The sequence below is a fragment of the Callospermophilus lateralis genome, chromosome 14 (genome assembly GCF_048772815.1).
Source record: "Callospermophilus lateralis isolate mCalLat2 chromosome 14, mCalLat2.hap1, whole genome shotgun sequence".
Classification (NCBI taxonomy): Eukaryota; Metazoa; Chordata; class Mammalia; order Rodentia; family Sciuridae; genus Callospermophilus; species Callospermophilus lateralis.
This window is the reverse complement of record NC_135318.1, coordinates 94789951-94815636: the sequence shown is the minus strand read 5'-3', so window position 1 is coordinate 94815636 and position 25686 is coordinate 94789951. Positions and strand designations below refer to the sequence as shown.

Sequence of the window (25686 nt, the reverse complement as noted above, 5' to 3'; positions counted from 1 at the left end):
TGATCTACTCTTCTTGTACAGAAGCCCTAATGAGAAATGCTGGTGGCAGCTCAAGTTTGCTAAGGCAGAAAGAGAAGCCTTCTGCCCTGCGCCTTCCACAACTGAGCCTAGGTAGATCTAGGCAGTCTTGAAGAGTCTCCATCCTGGTTTGAATCTGAACTCAACCAGAACTATAGATAATAAAACACTAAGACATCCCAAATGTCTTAGTGTTTGCTAATATTTGCTAAAAATATTATAAGACATCAATATAAGGTATTATTAATAAGACAGCAGATACCAACCTCTGAGATAGCTTTTTGAACAGCACTGCAGTGGGTATCAGTTCTGGGGAGATGAAAGAGCAGGTAAGTGCAGGCGCAGCCTCTGCCCGTCACCACACGAATCAGAGAACAAGTACAAACACTCAGTAGATTCTGAAGACCAAACAATCTCTAGGCGAGTTGAAGCTAGAACTAAATGCACTAAAAATAATACAAAACTAAAGTAGCCATGACCTTTAAGTCAACAATAATATGAAAAGCTCTCTAGGTATAAGTTGACTCCATTTCAAGAAAATCTTGCATTATTTTAATAGTAAAAATAAATAAAAAGTCGGCAGAAGCTGCTCGCTCTCCGGCGCTCTATACCTCTGATCAGCTCCGGCTTCACTCGTCGTCCCCCTGGCGTCCTCCTCACTGCCCTCTTCACTTGTCGCCTGCTCCTCTTCTTTATCACAGGGCTGGAAAAGTGTTGAAACAGGAAGTGCTTTCCAACTAACACAAAAATCAACCAATAAAAATGCTACGACTTTCAGAAACTTTCAGGCACAGAGGGGAATTTAGTATGTGACAGGGAAAAAAATTTCAACCCATGACTGATAAGTTCACTATGTGAAACAATGACAAAGACTAAAGTAAACAGCAATTTCACCAAAATAAATCCCAGGTAGAATTTATTCAAATGAAAAAAATTAAAATAATTACCTTTGATAGGAGAAAATAAATGTGGGGTAAAGCCCTTTGCAATTGATACCAAAATAAAAAAAATCATAAATGGAAATGCTAGCAGATTTCACTAATAAAAAATACACGCAGCTGAAGGTCAATAAAGAAACCATTAACATCAAGTTCTAAGGGTTAATTTTATAAAAAGCTCTTATAAATCAAGAAAAAAATCCATTTGAAAAATGGTCAAAGAAACTGAACTGGTTATCCACAAAGAAGAAATGCAAATGGTCGTAAATCATATGAAAGGATGCTCAGCCTCATTCGGAGTATCACAAGTGCAAATAAAAACTATGAGGCTGTTTTGTTGTTCACATTGGCAAAGGCTGAGAAAGAATGGTATTGGCCAGCCTCGGCAGATGCCTGGAGAAATAAGCACTCTTAACATCGGAGGCCATAATTTTGCAAAGACAAAATTGGCGAAATAAATCAAAATATAAAGGTGTAAACCCTTTGAAGCACTGACAAGCATGTAGGAATTCACCCAAGAGGAACAACCAAGAGTCTACAAAGGGGTACATGCAGACTGATCCAAACAGGCTGCAGGTGGCCACCCTCCACCTCTTCCTCTCTAGCAGAACCCCTGACTCATCGGGCCTGCTGAGACTACATCTGGCCAGACAGCCTCCCTTGCAGCGAGGTGTGGCCTGGGGACTAAATATGCTGGTAGTCGAGACGTGGCTGAAGTTTTCAAACTTCCAGAAAACTTTTTACCTCCTTAGATAGCAGCTCATATTTCTTGATTCTTTCCTCTTTTCCCTTTTGCTGTTCAGAATCATTAAAGAATTTGGCCACTGACTTAACTAAAGAGGTAACCCAGGAAGAGCTGCCTCACCTGGCACTATGGAATTCCAGGTGGAGCCTGAACCAGCGCCAGAAAGCCATCTCCACACTCCTTCCACGCGTGGGAGAAGATGCTGCTACCTCAGGTGAGCTGCTTTGGGGAGATTTTTTGGTAATTCATAGAAGCTAATTCTAGGTTCTTTGTGGCATAATTGATGGTGATTATAGGTTGCAAACACCCTGAATAAATGTCACCAAGAGCTGGAATGCTTGCTGCCTTCCAAAGGACGACCTAGACCTGTCCTGCCTGGTGCATAGCCCTTCGCCACCCGTGGCTACTGAGCTCTTCACATTAGCATAGGTTGAGATGTGCTGTCCACATAAACACACACTGGATTTTGAACCTAATATAAAACAAGTAACTCAATGTCCAAATATAGATCATATGTTGAAACGATATTTTTGATATATTAGACAATATAAAATATTAAAAATAATTCCCCTATTTGTTTACTTCTTAATGTATATAATGAAAATATATATTTGTGTCTTTTGCTGGTAAAGAATTCCTAAAACTCTTGGAATTTCCTGAATTCTTATTCTTAAGAAGTTTTCTTATTCCTAAGAAGTTCAACCATTCTAGTGTGCAGGCTAGTGAGGTGCCTCTAGAGGACCCCCAGACAGCTTCAGGAAGGGATTAGAAGTTGGAACCTTCAGCTCTTCCTTCCAAACTTTGGGGAGGATGGAGGAGCTGGAGAGTAAATTCATCACCAATGGTCAGTGATTTAGTTAATGAGATTAACCAAACTTCCATAGAAACCCCGGGAGGTTGGGGCTTGGGTATCTTCCAGGTAGGTGAACACACAAAGGCTTTGGGGAACAGCATGCTTAGGTCCTGCACGCCCCACCTCAACATCTTGCCCTGTGTGTCTTCTTCACTTGTGTTCCTGAGTTGCATCCTTTATAATAAACTGGTACATCCAAGTATAGTTGTCCCGCAGTATCCTCAGGGGACTGGTCCCAGGAATCCCCATGGATACTAAACCTAAGGATGCTCTAGTCACTTATATAAAATGATACAGTATTTGCATATGACCTGTACACATCTTCCCACATACCTTAAATCATATACAAAATACCTATCATTTCTAACACAATGTAAATGCCATATAAATGATTATTATATTGTATAGTTTAGGAAATAACAACAAGAAAAAAATTGTACATGTTCAATATAGATGCAACTGTTTTAAGATATTTTTGCTCTGTATCCTCAGATACAGAGGACAGACTGGAAAGTGTTCTCCCGAGTTCTGTGAGTCACCCTAGGGAATCATCAGACCCCTGCAGAAGGAGAGGAGACTTCTGAATTTTTAGCCAATCAGTCAGAAGTACAAGTGGCTGCTGGGACATGCGACCGGCATTTGAACAGAGGGCAGCCTAGTGGGACTGTGCCCTTACTGTGTGGACACCTGAGCTAAATCCAGGAGTTAAGGCCAGAATCCAACTGAGTTGCTGGACACTGGCTGGTGCTAAGGAGCTGATATGGAAAATAACACCCTGGTGTCAGAGAATAACCCCGCCCCCACTGTCAGGAACTCAGTGTGGTCACTGGAAGACTTGGAATCCCGTGTGTGGGTGTTTCTTATTTCCATCAGACAGAGCTCATCCAGATAGGTGTTTGTACCATGCAGCACGTGCTGCGACTCAGGACCAAACAGGCATGGACAGTATGCTGATATCTTGGTAAGGTGGTCATGTATTTGTGGAAGTAAACACCAAGTGAACAGTGGCCATGTTTTATGATGATAAATGCCTCTTAGTTGTTATAAACACCACCAGCTCACAGAGCCACCTCCTGATGAGAATGCTCCTGGGCTTACTTTCACCCGAGCTCTTCACAGGCCCCCAGGACCTCAATACACAATGTCTTCCTCACGCCCTGTATCTGTGAAACTAAAGTAAATTTAAATTTCAAGTCATTCTCTAGTCAACTGATCCAAGAATATAGCTTAATGTTTAACTGAAAATGAGATCTATCTGAAGGAGAAAGCATAAACAACAAAGACTCACCTCCAGGTAGGTTCTGGGAATCAGACCTTCGTTTCCTTTGCTGTCCTTAGCTATCCACCAACCATCAGGCTTCTTCTCAATTACAAGAAGAATTTCCCCTTTCTTAAAGCAAAACAAAGTACAAATTTAAAAATAAAGCTCAATAGTCATGAGTAGCATTTCATTACTAATGCTTTAAAATATATACTGAAAAAAGGAAATATTTCCTTAATTCAATATTTATCCTAACTTTTATAAAATGCCTCCCTACTGCCATAACCCAATACCTTTGTGACTATAAATGAATCATTCCTTTGGGTTGCTCAACACACATTCAAGTTCTACATGCAAATGGGGACCATTTCCACAAGCATTTATGAGGACCCGTACTTATTCTAGCAATTTGATTATTGCAGAAAATATTTTTGAATTTGTAAGTCTCTCTTTGGAAAATTTCTTCCAGGAGTATCATATAAATCCCTGAAGAAAAATGATTCTATTAAAGTTAAGCCCTATTTTGAAACAAAAATAGTTTACCCAATGTTCCTACCTACCTAATCCATGTTTTCAACAATACTTGTCCATTGAAAACAATACTTGTCCATGTACGAAATATAATCCATCCTTGAAAAACAGTAATTTCCACTACTGAAGATACTGAAGATACGTAAACGCAAAGACTTTCTTAGAATATACATTATTATTTAGTATTGGTGGCATTTTTCCAATAAAGTTAAAAAAAAAACCTATGAATTAAAATGTATTAGCTGAGTGCAGTAGCACATGCCTGTAATTTCAGTGACTTGGGAGTCTGAGTCAGGAGGACTGCAAGTTTGGGGCCAGCCTCAGCAACTTGGCGAGGTTCTAAGCAACTTAGCAAGGGGCCCTGTCTCAAAGTAAAAATAAAAAAGGGGTGGGGACGTAGCTCAGTGGTAAAGCACTCCCATGTTCAATCCCTGGTACCAAACCAAACAAAAAACAATAAATATATTAGTTGTACAATATTCTTGCATATTTTACTATTAATGAGTATCACACTTTGAAGTTAAACAAAAGATCAAGATTTATATATTCAATAAAAATTTCTTTGACTCATTTCACTAGCAGAAAACTGTCTCAAATCCTTTACAAACCACACCTGCACGGTTGAGGCTATAGCTCAGGGGTAGATCACCTGCCCGGCTAGGCCAGGTCTGATCCCTGCTCTGCATAAACAAACAAACAAGACCCCACAACTTCATTTTTCTATCCCACCTGCCACTTATCTATGCACAGGCCTAGAATGGACGTGCGCCCCTTCAAGTCTAAGCCAACAGGAAGAAGTGTGATAGTGCTCCCCCTACCTCAGCTAGGACACTGCCTAACCCACCTGAATACCTTGGTACATATGACATTCAGAAACTAATTATAAAATTTTACCCCTTGTTAAGATTTATCAACACTAAAGCCACTTTAAAAAATCTTTAGAACAGGTAACGTTAATAATAGACTCTCACATAACTACTGCTTGTAAATTCCTTATTTAAACAGATTGAGCCTTTAGAAACATTCCCCTTACACTAGGTCCCCGTCTTCTCTACTTACCTTAAATGTAAGGTCCCCAACTTGCTGAGCAGTAAAATCTCCAAGAGCAATGTATTTTCTACTTGTTTGTTTAGGAGATTCATTTTCTTGTTCCTCTTCCTCTTCTGATTCTTCTTCCTCTCCACCACTTTCTTCCATTCCGTCATCATCTTCATCTTCTTCATCTTCCTCAGAAGAATCCTCATCTTCCTCTTTGTCAGTAAGCACATCAGTTCTACAAAAAGCATTTGTATGAGGAGACCTCTTGACAAAACATTTGAGTACAAACCCAGTGGGAGCAGAACCTCCGTACCCTGAAGAACTGTTCCATTTTTGGAGCTGGCCAAAAAAAAAGCAATGAAAGGAAAGTACAACTAATGGGTCCCACAACCGTGCTGAGCACGCGTGACCTGAAGGACTGAGGGTGGATAAGGAGCCGGTTGATCTGAGCGATGCCTGTGCGACAAGAGCACCCCACCCACGGCCTGGGTCCCCCGTTTGGGACACGCTGCTTCAGCGCTCTCACACAGTGCTTGAAACACAAGTGGGGGTTTTGATTCTGGCTCTCTCTCTTCCATAGGTGACCTTCTTGTGAGCTCTCCCTTTCTCATAAGTAAAGTTGAGATAACAACAGAACCTGACTCCTAAGGCTGTCATGAGGATCAGGTGAGTGACAATCCGTAAAGTGTTTAGAACAATGTCTGCCTGCAGTGAGCTTCCCATCAGAGCCAGTTAGGATAAGGGCTGAGGCGGTGGCTCAGTGGTAGAGCTCTTGAATATACTGGAGTATCTGGATATACCTGGAGCCATTTATCTTCATCACTATTTTATTTCTTTCCTCTTAATCAGTGTGGCTAAGAATTTATCAATTTGATTAATATTTACAGAAAAGTCAATGTTTGGCTTTGCTGATTGCACCTACTATTTATCTGTTGATGTCACTGTTTTCTGTTCCCACTGTATTTTTTCCTTTCCCTTGGGCTTACCTTGTTCTTTTTCTGGCTTCTTAAGTTAACAGCTTCAGTAATTGATTTTTGGTATCTTTTAAAATTATTCATTGATGCTATGAATTCCTTTCTAAGCACTACTTTGACTGCAACCCATGAGTCATACATACTTTTTAAAATATTTTTTTAGTTGTAGTTGGACATAATACCTTTATTTATTTATTTATTTTTATGTAGTGCTGAGGCTCAAACCCAGCGTCTCACACATGCTAGGCAAGCACTCTACCGCTGAGCCACAACCCAGCCCCAGAGTCATACATTTTTATCATTTGAAATATTTTCCAATTTCCAGTGCAACACTTTCTTGAATTAATGGGTCATACAGATAAAGTATGTAACTTAATTTGCAGACTTTTAGTGATATCTAGTTATTTTTCTGTCATTGAGCTTTAATATAATTCTAAGAGATCAAAAAATATATACAACTTCACTTCTTTGAAATTTATTGAAAATTGATCTCTGGTCCTATATGGCTCATTTTGGCTAATGTTATATGTTCACTTGAAAAGAATGCATATTATTTATTTGCACAGATTTTATAGTTGTTTGTGGTGGAAAAGTTAAGTAAAATATCAGCTATTCTGTCATTCTTAATGCTAGAATTCAGTGAAAATTCTAGAACCTTCAAGTCAATATTCTTAGCATTTTTCCCAGAGTACAGTGTAAAAAGCTGGGGAACAGCATTTGAAGGGTCTAAATAATTGATATTTTGTTGCTCCCTACAAATTGGGTTTGTTTATACCTACAAGTCTTTTGTAATTTGTAAGAGATATTATTAACATTCTCTCCAGCAGAAAAACAATTATGTGTCTACTTCAAATTTTTAAAAAACATTTATAAGAAAGGGAACCCTGTCAGTAGACACTGCAAGTCATTTTCCTTACCATCAACACTGACACTCAGGGCATCATCCCAGCTATTTAACATTGTTTACGTAGCTTCTCGCACCTCTGTTTTGCTTTCCCAACTATATTTTGAGTAATCTGAGGGCAGAGACCAGGACGGGCACATCTTTACATCTCTCTTGGGATTTGACGTGTCCTATCATGCACAATAACTGTTCATTATTCAGACCATTGTTGTCATTTCTTCATATCTATGCTGTTATAGCATATATTTATTTCAGAATCAAATGTAAAAATGATAGCAACATAATATCTGAAAGAAAGGAATGAAGGCAAGAAGATGGCATACTCAGTTCTATGTTCTCTAATTGTGGTCACAGCAAGCGCCTGCAGCTGTTGAGTGAGCTTGTCCAGAAAATTCTGCTCCTCCTCCTTTCTCTGATTATAGTTCCCGACAGGTGCAGACTCATCCGCCTAGGAGAGAATATTTCATTGAAAAATAAATTTTAGTTTCCTAATTACATTCATTAAAAAAAAAACAATAAAAACCACAGTAAGTGCTGTAGGACAAAATAAAGACTAGTGTGAGATTACACTTATCTTAGGGAAATACATCAGAGTTAAAAGAAAGGAAGTTATTGAGTTGGAATGCAAGCCAAATGAAAACACAAAACCACATGGTTTTGTTTTCGTTTTGTTTCTTGCTGAGCACTGCAGACACTCTACAGTCAAGTAGGGGACAGGGTCTGACAGCATATTGGCTCCAGAGTCAGAAAGGCGAGGGCTGGTCCCAGGTTCTGCCGCTTACTGACAGAGACATTGTTTCTTCACCTTTGAAGGCCTGTTTTCCCATCTGTGAAATGGGTTAACTAGGTTTTCAAACTCAGGGCGAGCCTGCCTCCTGAGTTGAAAAGTTCTGTGTCACTGCAGAAATGCAGAAGAGACACTCAGATGCAGTAACAAGGATTCAGACACAGGCAGGGGACACTTTCAGTGACTTCCACTTGCTCCATGAGCCTCTAGCCCTAGACACATAGATGAAACTCAGGCCCATACAAAAAAAAAAGTCCTGAAGGGATAGCCAAGGGTAAAGCTTGCTCCTCCAATCTGGCAGTCATTGCTGTGAAAGCTGACACTGAGACCAGAGTTCCTTCCACTCACCCGGGGCTAGACTCTACCCTCAGAGGGATTAAAATCAAAACAGCTCTAAACTGCACCTCATCTAAGTTATACAATGCACACATTTGAAAGGCAGTGTCTGGGTTTCTGGGTCCTTAATGCTGAAGAGCTCAGCAGGGCTAGAGGTTCTCTTCTGCTCTGAAGCACACCTGGGAGCCCATGCCCCAACTCAGCGCCTCTGGGTTGGGCTTTATTTCTAATGCAAACCCAGGAACTGACTGACTCCAATTCATTCCTCTTAGTGAAAATATTTATATAAAAAGTTTTTTTCTAATATGATTCACATAATACTTACTTTTCTTAACTTTTGAAGAACATTTTTATTCTCATCTATTGCCTGTTTTAACTGGATACATCTAAATTTTAAAAAAAGAAAGAAAATATAATGACTTTTCTGTTGTCACAATTAGAAAGCTATTTAAAAAAATCATTCAATCACTAAGCAGGCAAGGCCATTGGCTATTGTTAAGAATGATGTTTAAAAATCCACATGTAAAAACTTTTGTACCCATTGCTTTAGATGATCCAAGGGGGCGCTCCAAGGCCCTGGGCAGGAAAACCAGGCTCAGAAATGTCAGGGACCTGGGGCCTCAGTCTCTTGAGTCTAAAATGAGGAGGGGCTCTGGGTTCTAAGACACCTCCCCAGCTCTACAGTTCCCAAGGCCAAGGAACTGGACATGAGACACAACTGACCCCCACCACAGCTGTATAAGTCTCCCAACAAGCCTGACTCCAGGCAGAGAAAATAAGGTTCTAAAAAGAACCACAGTGGGTCCCTGGGAGGGCAGCAGGGAGGACAGGTAGGCACTCGGACTCTGGTTGCCTCTTCCTGCCACTGCCACACGCACCCCTTTTGAACAGGCTCTCGGGACAGGTACAATGCTTTGGGCTACAGAGACAGCTCATATATCTCAGTTTAAGTCTCAGACACCCAGAGAAGAGATATAAAAAATGACCAAAAATGGGGTACAACTGATGATAGAGGAGTTTTCTTTCTTTTTCTTGATACTAAGGATTGAATCCAGGAGCACTGAACCACAGAGCCACAACCCCAGCCCTTTTCTGCATTATTTAGAGAGGGTGTCCCTGAGTTGCTTGGAGACTCACTAAGTTGCTCAGGCTGCCTCTGAACCCCTGATCCTCCTGCCTCAGCCTCCTAAGCCACTGAGATCACAGGTGTGTGCCGTGGCACCCAGAGGAGTTTTCAAAAATCAAATCTTTTTTCAGTATTCAGAGCCCTGGCTTTTCTCTCACTCTCTAAAAAGTGACTTCTGTGTTATTGGAGCTGTTTTTCTCTTACAGATGTGAGTGAAATGACATAAAGTAACATAAAAGGGAAAAGGGGTAGGAGTCAAAAGTCCTTTGTGAAATAGGCAGAAAAAGAGAAATGGCAACATGAAACTGGTTGACCCTGCCAGGTGCCTGCCCCAAACCCTCCTCTGGCTTCCTCTATCCTGTGACCTGTGCTCTGTTGGCACCTCTGTTCTCAGCCTCCACCGCAGGTGGTGGGGGGACACCTGGGCTGGCCAACAGAACATAAAAGAACATGCTCAGGATGCCCCTGCCCCCAGCCTCTATAGCAAGGCATTAAGAACCCCCCTCCCCTTCCTGCTCTTAAATACTGCCCCCTAAGGACTTTGCACTTCTGAGGACATCATCAACAAGCTGAGGCTGGCAGAATAGACAGAATGTCACCAACAGCTGGTCTTAGGACATCAGGAGCCACTGACCCACCCCGGAGAATCCAGCAGCAGAGTTTTGTCAGATGAGACTTAGTAAAGCTGCTTATTTTGACAGATGTCCTGTTGCTCGAATGAAAGAACTCAGAAATCTCACTTGAGAGCCAGAGTGCAAAATGATTTTTGTATAATACACAATCCAAGAAAATAATTATAATTATCTCCTTCATATCTATAAAATTATCAAATCCTCAAACAGCCCAGATATTTATGATTCCTGGTTCAGGATAAAAACTAAGCACACACCCATCTTCTCTGCCTCCTGAAACCAAACAAAAAATGACTAAAGTGTTTTCGAAGGTAATAACCCCAAACAGCAAAGAATGGGAAAGGATCATGGGCCAGCAAGAGAGGGCAACAAATTTCTGCTTCGTGGAAAAAACAGAAGCATGCTCTTTTATCAAGTGACACTCTTATCAAGTGTCACACAGGCATGAGGGACACCCGGCAGAAGACTCCAGGATTATGAAGGTCTGTCTAGGATGCACATGGGTGCACGTTTAGGGAAATCAATCTTAAAGCCATCAGGAGTCTTTGTATTTCTCAGGGAAAGAGCAAAGTTTCTCATTAAGTTTACATTTAGTTAAGGCTCTTTTGTAATAAGTGTAGTAATTTTTTAAAGTTTATTTACAGAAATCCTGAGCCTGTTAGCTCTCTTCTCTTACCTCACCTTCTGTTCTTCCACTGAACCAGAAGATTCTTCTTAAAATATAATAATAATAATAATAATAATAATAATAATAATAATAATAATAAATGATTTTGGGAGAATCATAATTACTAAAGAACTTTCCAGCACACCTATTTCTGCACTGAGGGCTCCTCAGACTAAAGGCTGGTTCCTGACCCCATGATGAGCCCTGTCCACCTGCTAAAAACTTGATTAGCATTCAGCATATGGTGCTAACAGGAAAGACACCAAGATATGCCACAGTGGAAGAACCCAAATGTGAGCCAACCCAGGCTCACATTCTCAAATAAAAATGAATAGCAAAGGGCCACTAGACTAAATAAAGAAAACCAGCAACATAAGGATAAAATGTAAAATTAATAAATAAATAGGAATCTGAGCACCAAGGAAGCAAAGACAATTCAAAGAACAGAAGAAAACTTAAAAACAAACCTAAGCGTGGAAGGAGAAAATCTGAAAGCAGGAATATGATACTATAAAAAAAAAAAAAAAGAACAATTTGAAAACAAGAAAAAACACTAGTAAATAAACAACATAATCAGTAAAATAAAACATTCATAGAAGTTATAAAAATTTTTGTTAGTGTTTTATTTGGAATGTCTGATGGACTTAATTGTGGCTGCTACACAAAATAATGTCAGTATTTGTTACCCAATCCTCAATTACAATTCCATTCAGGAGAAAAAAAAAGGTCAAGAGAATCTCCCAGGCGTAAGCAAAAAAACAAGCAACAAAAGGTATTCATGAGAGGTTTAGAAACCTAGAGAATCTATCCAAGATATTCAACACCCGACAAAGATGTTTCAGGAAAAATAGATAAATGGAAGTAAAGAAATTATCTTTAGTAAAATAAAATTTCCCAGAGCTCATGAGAAATATATGAGTTTTCAAAGTGAAACTATCCACTTGGTGCTAAACAGATAAAAACAATGCCAAAATATATTGTGCTAAAATTTCAAAACACCAAGGCTGAAAAGTCAATAGGCTAATTATTAAGGAACGATAATTAGACTTACCAGCATCACTGCATGCAAAGAAAACTGAACAATGCCTTCAAAAGTTTTAGTAGCAATTATTTTAAATTCTATAACCAGCTAACTATTAATCAAACATAAGGGCAAAATGACATTTTCAGACTTGCAAACATCAGGGTGAATTTTTAAGGGACTGTGAAGGGATCATTTTCTACACAAGCTAACTATGGCTTAAAAATACTTATTATTGCCAGGCGGAGTGTCACACATCTACAGTCCCAGCAACTCTAGAGGCTGAGGAGGAGGACTGAAAGTCTGAGGCCAGCCAGGGCAACTTAACAAGACCCTGTCTCAGAAGAAAAAAATAAATAGGACGAGGGATGTAACCATGTGGCAAAGAGGCCTGGGTTCAATCCCTTCCCCCCATAAACACTTAATATTTTTTATTTTGAGAGAGAGAGAGAGAGAGAGAGAGAAAGAAAGAGAATTTTTTAATATTTATTTTTTAGTTTTCAGTGGACACAACATCTTTATTTTCTTTTTATGTGGTGCTGAGGATCGAACCCAGCGCCCCACGCATGCCAGGCGAGCACGCTACGGCTTGAGCCACATTACCAGCCCCAACACTTAATATTATTTAAAAGAAAATTCAAAACTTAGCTTTCCCTAAGGCTTCAAATATAGTCTGTATATATTATTTTGTTTTTAAATCTAGCAAAGCAAGCACGATTACCTTCATTATTTTCTTCACTATTATTAATTAACTTAATTTGAAATAATTCCTTAAACAATCAATCCTGCCAATAATGGTAAATTAAATTCCATTTGACATTTAAAAAATTATTTATATTTTACTTTGCCTTTAGGCACTTTGAATTCCTGGCTTAAGTAAAACTTTTCCAAATACTTCTAATAAATAATTTAAGTTGATAGAATGAATCTCATGCTCTTTTTCTTTTCTTCCCCATGGTCTTATTACTTAAGTATTTACTATTTATCTCCTGGTGCCCCTTCTCATGTTCTTCTGGATGCTATAAACTCTTTAAATACCCCAAAATATGTAGATTAACTTAATGATGTTCTGAACTTAATGCAAAAGTGTTAGCAGTCTAGTTCAGTTTAGTTTGTTATGTCTATTTAATGTTAAAATTTCCCAGGGATTAAAACCAGAAACTACTTACTTATATAGAGAACACCATATCTTTTCAAGAAAATTAAAGGTCATTATCCCAAGCAAAGACAAATTGCTTCTAGCAAGATTTCTGATCATTTCTGGGCTACACAAGCCAAGGGCCTAGGGTAATTCTGCGTGAGCCACCACAGTACACTCTGAGCAGATTTTAGTTGCTGCACAATAACAACAAGCCCACAACCACTAGGTGTAGCTGGTTCCTTCTAGACCTTCATGACATCACCATGCAGTCCTTCCATTTGGTTGTAATGGACTAAACCCTGCACCTCTGAGATTCTCGTCAAGTGCCCTCCCTTGCTTCAAGGAATTCTGCATTTCTTAGCCACCTTAAAACATTTTCATAGGCTCCCAACATTAGTGTCTTAAAGCCAAATAATGCTAGATGCATTAACTAACTGCTGTGAGCCTTGATTTTCTTATTTATGTTAATAAGTACCTTATGGTATTATTGAAAAAAATTAAGAAAAAGTTTGAGGAGTACAGACTATAATGCCTGGCCCATACAGAGTATAAAATAAATGATAGGTGCTTCTCTTTAATATTTACTATTCTTTATTTGATCTTATCATTTCAAATTAAGACCAGGTAGATATAGATAATGATAGGAAATATTTTAAAGTACATTTTAGAAAATCTTATTCACTGTTACCTCAATTAATGATAGGAAATATTTAAAAGTACATTTTAGAAAATCTTATTCACTGTTACCTCAATTTATCTATCATTATTATTTTGTCTTTTGAGGGAAAAGTAGATAAAGAAAAAGAAAAAGCAAGAAAGAAAGGGAAAGAGGGCAAGAAAGTCTCAAACAACTTCTGTGCCTTAAATCCAACTCATTGAGATATAAATGTAGTCCCGAGAAAACCCAATAATTGAGCATACTTTACCTTTGGTAAATATCTCGACTTTTATTAGGTTCTAGAGCTTCTTTCAATCGGCTCTCAGAAAGCAGACTATCAACCTATGGCAAACGGAGACAGTTTAAAACATCATATTAAGTTATGATACTTACATTTCAGTTATGTCTATTGTCTTAGGAAATAAAAATTTACTTTTCTCCCCTTATGAAATAAACATTTTTAGGCATACAATAAAGTTGAAAGAATTTTATAGCAAATACCTATATGCCACTACCTCGATTCTACTGTTCACATTTTACCCTACTTATTTGGTCTATCTATCCATCAACCCACTTTATTTTTATGCATTTTGAAGTCAACTGCAGTCACCAATACACTGCCCCCTAAATAATGTGCTATAGTTACCACTAAGAGAGCTGAATATTTGATGTAAAACAAAGACATGCACAAACCTAAAAGGTATATTTGCTGCATTTTGACAAACATGTGTGTTTAAAACTGAAACCTCATAAAAGAACTCCAATGTCCTTTCTAGTAAATTCCATCCCATTCCTCCAGAGACAAACTTGTCTTGATTTTTTTTCCCACCCTAAATTTTGCCTACTCTTGAACTTTTATATAAATGAACTGTACAGTATGAACTCTTGTCTACATGAACCATGTAATGTTATGCTTCCACACTGTTGTATCATAAGTTTATTCCTTATTACCAAATAGTATTCATTGCATCGAATGTACCATGACTTTGTCCTGACTTCCCGTGTTACTAAAGACTACTTGCATCTTTGTCAATGTACCCCTCCAAAAAGGCACACCTTTCTTTGGTTTCTTTTCTGAAGATTATGTGGAAAAGATAAAGTAGATAAAAAAGAAGTAAATTCCACTAGCTTCTTCTTTGTCCTTATTATTTGGCATCCACCTGAGTTATTTACAAAAGTCATACACTCAGTGACCCAAATAGGAAGCTGATTCCTTGTCCCATGGATACCATGCTGGAAATTTCTTCTTCTTCTTCTTCTTCTTTTTTTTTTTTTTAAAGAGAGAGAAATTTTTAATATTTATTTTTTAGTTTTCGGTGGGCACAACATCTTTATTTTATTTTTATGTGGTGCTGAGGATCGAACCACCCAGCCCCCACCCCCCACCCCCTCCGCGAATGCCAGGCGAGCACATAAGCGCTTGAGCCACATCCCCAGCCCCGTCCACTTTCTTTTCAGGTCTCTTTTGTGGATACAAGAAAGAATGAGCTAATACTATTAAAATATCCTTTCCAGTTATTCAAGGTATCAAGTGGTTCCTGAATCAATTTGTCTCCGAATTGAATAATTTTGTAATCATCTTTTATTTTTGCTTTACTAACTGCTTTTATAGTTTACTTTTGAAAAATTTCCTGGTTCTCTTAATGTCCCACTAAATTTAAAATTAAATACAGAACCACAGTAAGTTACCAGGAAGTAAGTCAATACTCCATCAAGTTTTATTTTTCATTTCTTCCAGGAGACAATTTTGCTTTTGCTGTACCACTGTGATTCCAAAACAAAGTCACTTAAATATTTATGTGCCAAATTCTTTGGTACATTTTAAAATTTATTTTTTAAAATTCTTTTTAGGTATCAGGGATTGAACTCAGGGGCACATGACCCCAGTCCTATTTTGTATTTTATTTAGAGACAGTCTCACTGAATTGTACAGCACCTCATTTTTGCTGAGGCTGGCTTTGAATTCACCATCCTCCTGCCTCAGCCTCCAGAGCTGCTGGGATTACAGGCCTGCATCACCGTGCCTGGCTTATTTTTAACTGATATATTATAAAATGATTTTATTTAGAGTAAAAATCTTGGCAATAGATCCCTTTTTACAAAATAAAATTAGCAAACTGATAAAGAATCTAAAAAAATAAACCTATTAATTGCTATTTACCTTTTTTTTTCTTGCAAGGTAATAGACCTAGGATGAAATGGCACACACCTATAATCCCAGCTACTATGGAGGCTAAAGCAGGAGAATCACAAGTTCAAGGCCAGCCTCAGCAATTTAGCCAGCCTCTGTGTCACAATAAAAAATAAAAAGGGCTAGGGATGTGGCTCAGCGGTGGAGCACTTACATGTCTAGCATGCACAAGGCCCCAGACTTATCCCGAGTACCACAAAAACAAATAAATAATAAAAGAGCTGGTGTGGCTCAGTGATAGGGCACACCTGGGTTCAACCTCAGTACTGGAAAAAAAAAAAAAGGCATAGGCATTCGGTGTACTTAAAAATGAGAAAAAACACTACTCCCAGCATTCCACCACAGAGATACCATTTCAGCATGTTTTCTTTTATATCTTTTTCATGTACTATATATAGAAAAACGTCATTAAGATACCTTTTATTCCGTTTTGTTTTTGTTAACTTGCCATTTGATCACAAATATTTTCCCTAACACATTAAGATTTAACAAAAGTTTAGTCATAGTATTATTATATCCCATCGAAAGTTATTCATTCCCCTATTATTTCTCATTAAAGTGTATCATTTTTTCTATTAAGCAACAATGAGACCAGTACTTTTACTATCAATCTCTGTCCCAACGTTTCATTATTACATAGGGCAGGTTTCTGGAACTCCACTACCCAGCCTGGGCGCATGCACATGGGCTACACCTCGTCACAGTGCTTTCCAGAAAGCCGAACCTGACACCCTGGAGCAGAGAGTCTAGGTGCCAGGCCGGCCACGCCTTCTCCAAGACTGAGTGTGGCCACTTTCACAGTCTTTGGGAGAGTTCATCTCCTTTGCCACTGGTTTATCTTTGAAGTTAACTTTCATGCAGACATCACTTGTGTGTCCTCTAGTTAACGTCCCTGCTCGCCCTCCAGGTCCTGCAGTCCTGACACAGTAGGATTCTTCCTGGGGCTTGGGCCCCAGGAGCGGTGGTTCCAGGGACAGGGACCCAGAGAGCCCGGGGCGGGCGCGGGTAGGGCAGCTCCTGCGCAGCCCTAGGCTGCAGACCCGGCGGCTGGGGGCCGTCAGGGCGGGGAAGGCGGTCTGTCGTGGACGGTCGGGAGGTTCCGTGGGTGGCCGGGCCGGGCCGGGCGCAGCGCGGGCTGGAGCGGGGTTTGGCGCGGGGAGGTCGCGGGTGCGGAGCGTTTGGTTCAGACGCCAGCTCCCAGGGCGTGGGGTCGCCGGAAGGAAAGCGCCGCAGCGCCGCGGCGCCCCGCGCCCCCCCGTCCACCCCGGGGTGCGCCCGGCCCCACCGTACCTGCTGCTTCAGCTCCTGACTGCGGCGCCGCACCGCCTGCAGCGGATCCCGCGGCCGGCGTGGCAGCATCTCCTAGGCCGCGGCGCCCGGCGCGCGCCGGTTGCCAGGGAGACTAAGGCGGCGCCGGAAGATGACGCCACGCCGCGCCCGCCCTCTAGCCCCGCCCACCCGCTGACAGGCGGGAAGAAAGTGAGGGCGGTAGCACGCCCGTGGCCGTGGCTGACTCGCGAAGCCCCGGGTGTGCGAAACTACACGTGCCACAGCGTATCGTTATTACCTCGGGTTGGGGTGCTGTTTTATGCTGTTGACTCATGCCAGTCTCACTGAGCAAATCTTAAGATGCGATTTGAGCGTTTTAACACTTTCATAACTACAAGAACTGTCCAGTGTAGCCTTCACGGGGTGCATGATTTTGGCGCATACTGTTGCTTTCAAAGTCTTTGTCTTCTGGGATATAACTGTAGTTTCTCTCCATTCTGATTTTGCACGTCGTCCATCTGAATTCTGGGAGGATGGTGATTCTGTTCCAAGCAAGTCTGCGAGCAAATAATGCATCTTCACCTTGATCCCCAGTTTACATGCACTCTTAGGAAGCTGGTAATAATTATTCCCCAAGCGGGGCTGAATTCTGTAAATTCAATCCCCAAATTCCACTGTGGCAACATTTTACTTGAGCAAGAATGATAGACCCAGCTAACCTCCCAAATGATGGACCACATTAATATAAGTGTGTGTTCTTCAGAACTATACATAAGTTGATTCCACAGGTCAAGCCAAACTGTCACATTTTTATTATATACTTCTTTCTTCAAAAATGATAGAAAACTCCATAAAGCCAAGTACTGCCTGTATTGCTTGCAACTTGGGAGGCAGAACTGGGAGGATCACAGGTTAGATGCCAGCTTCAGCAACTTAGCAAGACCCTATCTCAAATAAAAAATTTAAAAGAACTGGAGACATACTTGGTGGTAAAGCACCCGAGTTCAATCCCCAGTACCCAGAAAAAAAAAAGTGCAGAATGAAAGCATGCAGCTTCCTGAATCTTCACTGTATGCCCCATGTAATGGCACCCAGATTAAGAAACATTACATGCACCCTAACAGTTCTTCCTCTCCTAGTTCTTACTCACCCTTATCCCCCCCCCCACCAAAAGTAAACACTACAAACTTGTTTTGCTTCCTTTTGGACAATATAATGGAATTATGCTGTGTACAGAATTCTTGTGTCAACCTTGTGTTTGTAAGATGCTGTACTTAGTTGTAGCATGTTCATTCTCAAGTGGGTCAACTAAAAGGAATTTTAAGTCAAGATCTGTTCTTGTGATTAAGGGAAAGCTGGGAAAGATTGAAGGTCCAGGGTAGATACAGATACAACTGAGACCAGAGAGGAGATAGCCTATGAAGGGGCCCCTACATCTGCTTTCCAAGTAAAGTGCTGCAGTCCGCCTGGGCAAAATAACCGGGAGGTGACAAGCAACTTGAAGGTTGAAGCTGGAACTGCTTTATTGCGGGACAACAGTGGTATATATACCTAACTGATTATACACAGCTTGACTCAATTAGCATCATCCAGATACAGCAATCAGCCAATAAGGAATTCCCATCATCTTAATGGCTCGGTGGCGTTGCCTCACAAATCACTCCTCCTGGCAAACTGCCAGGCGCCATCTTGACTTGATTTGCAGTCCCCAACAATAAAGGAAAGGTCATGCAACAGAGCCTGAACCACTGGGTCTCAGCCTCTACTGAGCATTAGAGTTACCTGGGGAGCTTTAAAATCCTAACGCCCAAACCAACTACATGCAGCAAAATTTCAGGGATTCCTATTGTGAAGGTTCTTTAGATGATCGTAATGGTCGGCCCTGTTGAAAACCACTGCTTTAGTCAGATCATTGAGAGCTAAGGGAATTCCCACCTCACGGCCTTTATCTTCTCATATGATGGAGAGCAATCTCCTAGGAATGAGATATACACTGGGAAGAAACATTACTGCGACACCAGAAGGATACACATTAGAACCCACTTATGGTAGGCCACATGAGAAAGGTGAAGTTATCTTCCTCTGCTAAGTTTGGTGGCAACAACAGTGTTGAGGGGTAAATGTGTAAGTGGGGATGGAGTCTAATGTGATCAGGAAGCCCAGGATAACTGACAAGGTGAACTGGAGGGTAGGATAACCAGTGGTCTTGAGTTGGCACTTTTACTGATGTCAGCTGTCCTAAACAAGGAGGGTTTCACCTGCTGAGATCAAAGAAGCCAAGTATGAGATGAGGTCCAAGTCTGTTGAAAAGAAGATCCAGGATTTAGCTAAAGCAATGTGGAATGCAGTAGGTGGTCTGAGAAGCCCATATGGGGCAGAAAGAAGACAAGATAGAAGAGTGAGTCAACCAAGACAAGTAGATGTTGTGATTAAATGGCATGGCAAGTGGGGGTGGGGTATTTATCTCAAGTCAGCAGTATGTCATATCTAGGATATCTACTGTTGTGACTCCTGGCTCCCAACCTCCTGTTTCCAGTTTTGGTTAACATAGCAAAGGGTGCTGCCTGTATGTGAGAAAGCATTTCAGGGGAGAAAAACTAATTTGAGTAAAGGTAAGAAAAAGGTGACAGAATATCAAGGGGGATTCCCCACTATAGAGATGGGGACACACGTGCATAGAGCATAAAGAGATAATAGGCACAGAAAATGAGATTAGGAGTGGCACAGAATGGGTGAAGACCCATGGGAAACAAAGGGACTTGGGAATGAGCAGCACAAGCCCATAGGCAGGGATGCCCAGATATGGGACAGGAGATGGGGACTGAGTACACCAGGGCGCTGCATGCAAGCAATGAGGAAAGAACCTGGAAAGACCAGGTCCACCAGGAACAGGGTACAGGAACAGGTCCAGAAGCAGAACTTGTCAGAACTCAGATACTTAACAAGGAACATCCCAATAGTTGAAGGGCAACATGTACCTCAAGAAACCTACTGTGTCTCGAAGAGCTGTAACTCTGAGCCTTTAACTCTGAGCCTCAATGAAAGATGGTAACTAGAAAGCTTCAGCTAACTGGAGCCAACAGGATGAAGCTCTAAGAACCATCCTTTGGGTCCTTATGTACTGCATTCACAGAATGAAAAAGAACAAAGTTGGAAGTAGTGTGACTTTAATAGACTTTCTGTAGGAACACCTTTTCTAAATTTCCTTATGTTGCTATGGAGCTGAGACACAAAAGTCATCTTTATAAGAATGAGCAAGGGTGGTGTGCTAGAAAGCATCACTTGCAAATAAAAAGTAACCGTGGACCTAGTCACTCACTCTTGATTTACAGAATTTATCACCAAGCTCTTTTCGATAACATTTCTTGTTCACATGTATATTCCGTAATGAGATATACAGGAGACTTCTGCCAATAGAAATGTCTACTCTGTACTTGGTACGCTGTCACTCTCTGAAGTGCAAAGGTCTTACATACATCATCCTCACCTCAGTTATGTGTACACAGACCCTTGCTTTCCTGGTCCAACAAAAGGACCCACAATGGTTCCCTGGTGAACTCTGCCTTGTGGCTGTACCAACGACCCGGCATAGATTCCATAAGGAAAGAAGTTACTTGTTGAAAACTGCTAATGCATAAGCTTAAGAATCCAGAATCTCTTCACACAGCAAACTTAACAGCAGGCAAAAGATCCCTTTCCCTTAAAGGAAAAAAAGGTTCAAAGATGTTTTAAAGTTTTTTTATTTTAAAAATAGATTCATAAAGTGCAAGAAGAACTTATTTCTTTCCGGTACTCTACATCCCTCTTCAGCAAGCTGTTGGAAACAGAAAAAAAGAAAAGGTTGGTAACACACTCTTTAACTTCAAATAATTATGCTGTAGCTTTAAACCCTGAATTATTAAGATCTGCTGTTACAAGGAAACGGAGGTCCTGAAAATCTATGACAAACAGCTCTGATGAGAAAGTCTGGACTAAATGCAAGGATTCTGACTTCCAGACCACTGCTCTTTCCTCTTCACCAACTTCCCACAACCTAAGTTTTTCTGCCTGGAGTTTACAAAACGTTAATGCAAAGAGGTCCCCCGGAGCCACGGGGATGGACGGAGGGGGAGGAGGTGCAAGAGGTATCTTCGTGGTTCCCATGGCCTTTCCTTTTTCCCCTGTCGTTCTTTCCAGGATTTTTCACTTTTAACGATGTCAGGGTGCGGCGACACTGCACGTGGCAAGTCAGTGCCACCAAACCCCCGCAGGAAGCTCAACTATTACACCCAAGCGCTAGTACTCAGCAAAGTTCCTCCTTCTGGTCTCTGGGGAGGGAAGCAACTCCCTCCCGGCGGCCCCACCCTACCGCGGACCCAGGCCCCACGATCCATCTGCTCACCGACGCTGGGGAAGGGCCGGCCCCGCGGGCGGGAGGGCGAGGGAGCCGGGGGCGCGCGCGCGCATCGCGAGGCGTCCACTCAGGCCAGGTCCAGCTTCTTCTGCGTCGTCGCCAGCTTGTCCTGCAGCCTCCGCTTCCTCCAGTCCAGGAAGCGCCTCCTTAGCCGGTTCGCCTGCCAGCCGAAGAGCACTCCGGAGGCGAAAGCCACCAGCACCGACACCTGCAGCGTCCTCTCCGACACGTCCGCCATCGCGGCCGCCCGGCGTGCAGCGCGGCCTACGGCGCTGCGCGAGGGTCAAGCAGCGCCGCGCGTTCACAGTGGGCACGGGGCGAAGAGCCGGCGGAGCAGCTGCTGGCGCGGGGCGTCCTGCTGGGTGTGTCAGCAACAGGTCGGCCTTCTCCTGAGACCTTCCCAGCGCTTGGAGAGCCCGTCTGCACCCCTCTGCGCCCTCCACAGTGTCCTATCTATCATTAATCAGATGTTTCCTTGCACTATTAGCTAACATTGGTGTCTTGCCAAGTGTAAGCTCAGCACCTCTTTATTTTTGCTCAGCAATAGAATTTGAACCACGTGTGTAACTTAAAATCCTCTGGTAACTCGTTTCTTTCAAAAATAAGTACAAGCGGATAAAATTGTTTTTAATAATATATCTTATCATTTCAACATCAGTTTGGAAATTATTTAAGAGATTTCTGGTTTTTGTATTGTCTTTGAAACTTGGTGTATATCTTTACAATTAACATCAATCATACTGTTTAAACACTGAGTTTTCAGTGGAGACATTTGATCTGTGTCTAGTTTTATAAAATTTACAGTTGAAAAAGAAGTCTCATTTACTTACACAATTTTTTTTTCCTGAAACTGAGTTTACTATGGGTTTTTAAATTAAATTGATCATTAGATTTCTTTAAATTGAAAATGAAATTCTTAGGGCTGGGGCTGGGGCCCAGTGGAAGCGCTCTTGCCCAGCGTGTGTGAGGCACTGGGTTTGATTCTAAGCACCGCATTAAAAATAAATAAAATAAAGGTCTGTCAACAACTAAAAAAAAAAAAAAAAAAATTAAAAAGAAAATGAAGTTCTTTTGTCACACTAGCCATGCTATGCCAGAGCTAACAGGAGACAGAATTGTTGAGATGGGGGGCACACACACTTCTAATGATACAGGTCACTGTGATCCCGAGTGTGTCCCACTTCCTGGTGTTCAGGCACTTGAGTGTGCAGGTCCAGAGATTTGCTTCTAACTAATAGAGTAAAGCAAAGGTGATACGGTGTCAGCCTGTGATTGCTTTATGTTACATTGAAGACTTTCCTTACAGCTTGATGAAGAGGGTGGAAGTGTTGAAGGAGTTGACATCAAAGAACTGTGAGTGACCCCTGGGAATGGCGGGGTGCTCCAAGCTAACAGCTAGATCCCTTATCCTACAACCACAAATAAACCAACTGTCTGCAACCTGAATGAGCTTGGAAGCAGATTTTCCTCACTGGGGCCTCCAGATGAGAACACAGCCTGGCACCTTAGTTGCAGCCTTGTGAAACTTTTAACAGAGGACCTAGCTAAAGACTCCTGGCCCATTGAAAGTGTGAGAGAATAAGGGTGTATTGTTTTAAGTTGCTAAGTTTGCAGCAATGTGTTACACAGTGTGGGAAAAACACTTTCCCACTCTGGTTTTCAGTACCGACTATCTCTTATGCAGACGCTCCACACTTCAGACATCAGATGTGGGAGAAGCCCCACACACCAACCAGTTCTGCAGTGAACACCAGCAGTTGAATGTCCTCCAATTCTATCTGGAAATAGTGTCAGATACCACAAGTTGAGAGCTCAGAATCACAAGACTCTGACCACACCCCGCCCCCTTCAAATTGCCAGTTTCAAGTGGTAGTTTGTCGCTTATACATCCGACAGGTATAAATCAGGAGTTCCCACAACCCTGTCCTTGGTTTGATTTGTTTGGTTACAAAACTCAAGGAAACACTTTACTCATGTTTACCCATTAGCGTCATCTCATCTCTTAGCTCACCCTGTAGTGTTTTCAGGACAGAGCCGACCTCTGCTACCGCCCTGGGTCCAAGCAGTCGTGGCCTCTTACCTGAGGGGCTGCAACAGCCCCCACCATCTTTCGGAGCTTCTCTTCCTGTCCACCATGTTCTATTCCCCACATAGCAACCAGAGCAGGTGGGCCTGCAGGAAAGAAGTTGGATCATATCACTGCTCTACTCAAACCCTGGAGTGTAAAAGCATCTGTGGTGGCCCCGAGGGCTCTGTGTGACCAGCTTCCCTAGCCTTATCTCTCAAGAGCCTGCTCATTGTGACCTGAACTGCTGTTCTTCCTCTTCCAGATACTCCCTGGCTCGTTTCCCCATCTCCTATAAGTTTTTTTTTTTTTAATCAACTTTCACCTCTTTATGAGGCTATCAGACTATGTAAAAATCTCAAACTCAAAACTAACTAACTAACTAAATAAATAAATAAGTCAATCACAAACTCAGCCATCCCCACTCTTGGTGCTCCTGATTCTCATGATCCTGTTCTGTCTCCCTCTAGTACTGGCTCCCTTCCACATACAGCATGATTTACTTATTACATTTACAGTGCAGTGCCTCCCGCCCTCCCCCCACCCACCTAGAATATAAGCCACTTGAGAGCAAGGATTTTCGTCTCCATTGTGCACCATGAATCCTAAGTGCTTAGAACAGGGACTGGCAGATAACTGACAACAGTGAATATTTGATGTTGATGACAGTAGGGAGTGGTCAGCTGTATCTTCTGGGTGAATGGCTAAATTAAATCAGTCTCTCCTCTCAGGTCCTCTCTCTCTTCCCCCCTGTCCTCTTCTTCCTTCCCTCTTCCTCTTCCTCTTCTTCCTCTCTGCAGTGCTGGGCATGGAACCCAGGACCTCCCACTTACTAGGCACGCATTCTGCCACTGAGCTATGTACCTCCACCTCAGAACTGAATTTTGAAAGATAAGTAGGTTAATCAGGAGAAAACATGAAATTTCTCCTTAATTAAGTTTTCTCACTTATAAAACAAAAAGTTTGGTATGATGTGTTAATTTTAAGTCATTTTGGAGTCTTTTTCTGAGACTGTGTACCTGGGCCACTAGTGTTGTTGCAAATTTGGACCTCATTTGGAATTCTGGCCTCATCCCTAAGATACCTTGGGCTAAAAATAGGCAGATCCTGGACATGGGAACCTTAGTCCAGTGGAGCCAGCCAGACTGTGCAATGCCCTTATTTTAACATGAGGAAACTGGGGTCATATTCAGAGAGCTGCTGGGAAGAGACAAAGATCTACACTCTTAAAATCCCTCTTCAGAAGCCAACATGTCCCCAGCTTGAGTCTTTGCATTTTTTTTCACCTTGGAAAATTGTTTCAGTAGGACATTTTAGTGGATTTGATAATGGTAAACCAGTTTTGAGGTGAATATTAAATTTGGATTAATAATAGGCTAAATATGGGGCTGGGGATGTGGCTCAAGCGGTAGCACGCTCGCCTGGCATGGGTGCGGCCCGGGTTCGATCCTCAGCACCACATACAAACAAATATGTTGTGTCTGCCGAAAACTAAAAAATAAATATTAAAAAAATTCTCTCTCTGTCTCTCTCTCTCTCTCTCTCTCTCTCTCTCTCTCTTTAAAAAAAAATAATAGGCTAAATAGTCAAATGTCATGAGTTCATTGATTACAGAGTGTCTTTTGAAGGATACATTAATTGCTGCTGTTGAGTTTGCTGTTCCAAGCACTTACCAAGCATGTACCATACTGAACCTTTGCTGCTTATGTAAATTCATTTAAAATATATAAATGACGTTACATTCCTCTGCAACTCCCAGGCCCTAAGCAATAAAGTGGTCACTTTATACTTGAATGTGCCCATAAAAGATGAATCTGTGATCTGATTAAAACAGAGCATTCGCCTTCTATTAATCCAGTCACTGTCGCTAATAACACAGTACCAGAGTGGAGGAGTGTAAAGAGGAGAGGTTTGTTTCCCAGGTCCACTTCAGGGGCAAGGGCAGCAGCTGAGGATGGCCAGCAGAGTCCTGAGCCAGGGCAGAGAATCAGGGGGTGGGAACCACACTTGTAAGGATGGGTGTCCTCCGAGATCTCCCCTCCCCCTCCCTTTATAAAGTCACCTGTATCCAATCACGGGGACTTCACTGAGGTGAATTTATTTAACCCTAATCACCTCCCAAATATTTCATTTCTAAA

The 25686-nt window shown here is 41.6% G+C and overlaps 2 protein-coding genes across 3 annotated transcripts in view; both read right to left on the bottom strand.

Moving 5' to 3' along the window:
- Nucleotides 1-17205, bottom strand: part of LOC143379887 (nephrocystin-1-like) — a 47936-nt gene extending 30731 nt beyond the window's left edge. For both annotated transcript variants that reach the window (XM_076832602.2, XM_077105149.1), the window contains exons 1-8: nt 17112-17205; nt 13899-13972; nt 8711-8771; nt 7586-7710; nt 5406-5619; nt 3843-3944; nt 630-721; nt 285-327 (exon numbers count right to left, since the gene is read on the bottom strand). In XM_076832602.2, coding sequence (XP_076688717.2) covers nt 285-327; nt 630-721; nt 3843-3944; nt 5406-5619; nt 7586-7710; nt 8711-8771; nt 13899-13972; nt 17112-17180 — 780 coding nt within the window. In that variant the 5' untranslated portion in view covers nt 17181-17205. The remainder of the gene's footprint in view (nt 1-284; nt 328-629; nt 722-3842; nt 3945-5405; nt 5620-7585; nt 7711-8710; nt 8772-13898; nt 13973-17111) is intronic.
- Nucleotides 17206-20812: 3607 nt separating this feature from the next.
- Nucleotides 20813-21754, bottom strand: LOC143380616 (mitoregulin). The gene is made up of 2 exons (XM_076833764.2): nt 21472-21754; nt 20813-20904 (listed from the first exon to the last, which is right to left on the bottom strand). The coding sequence occupies exon 1, from the start codon at nt 21719-21721 to the stop codon at nt 21551-21553; it is 171 nt and encodes a 56-aa protein (XP_076689879.1). The 5' UTR covers nt 21722-21754; the 3' UTR covers nt 20813-20904; nt 21472-21550.
- Nucleotides 21755-25686: the final 3932 nt, after the last annotated feature.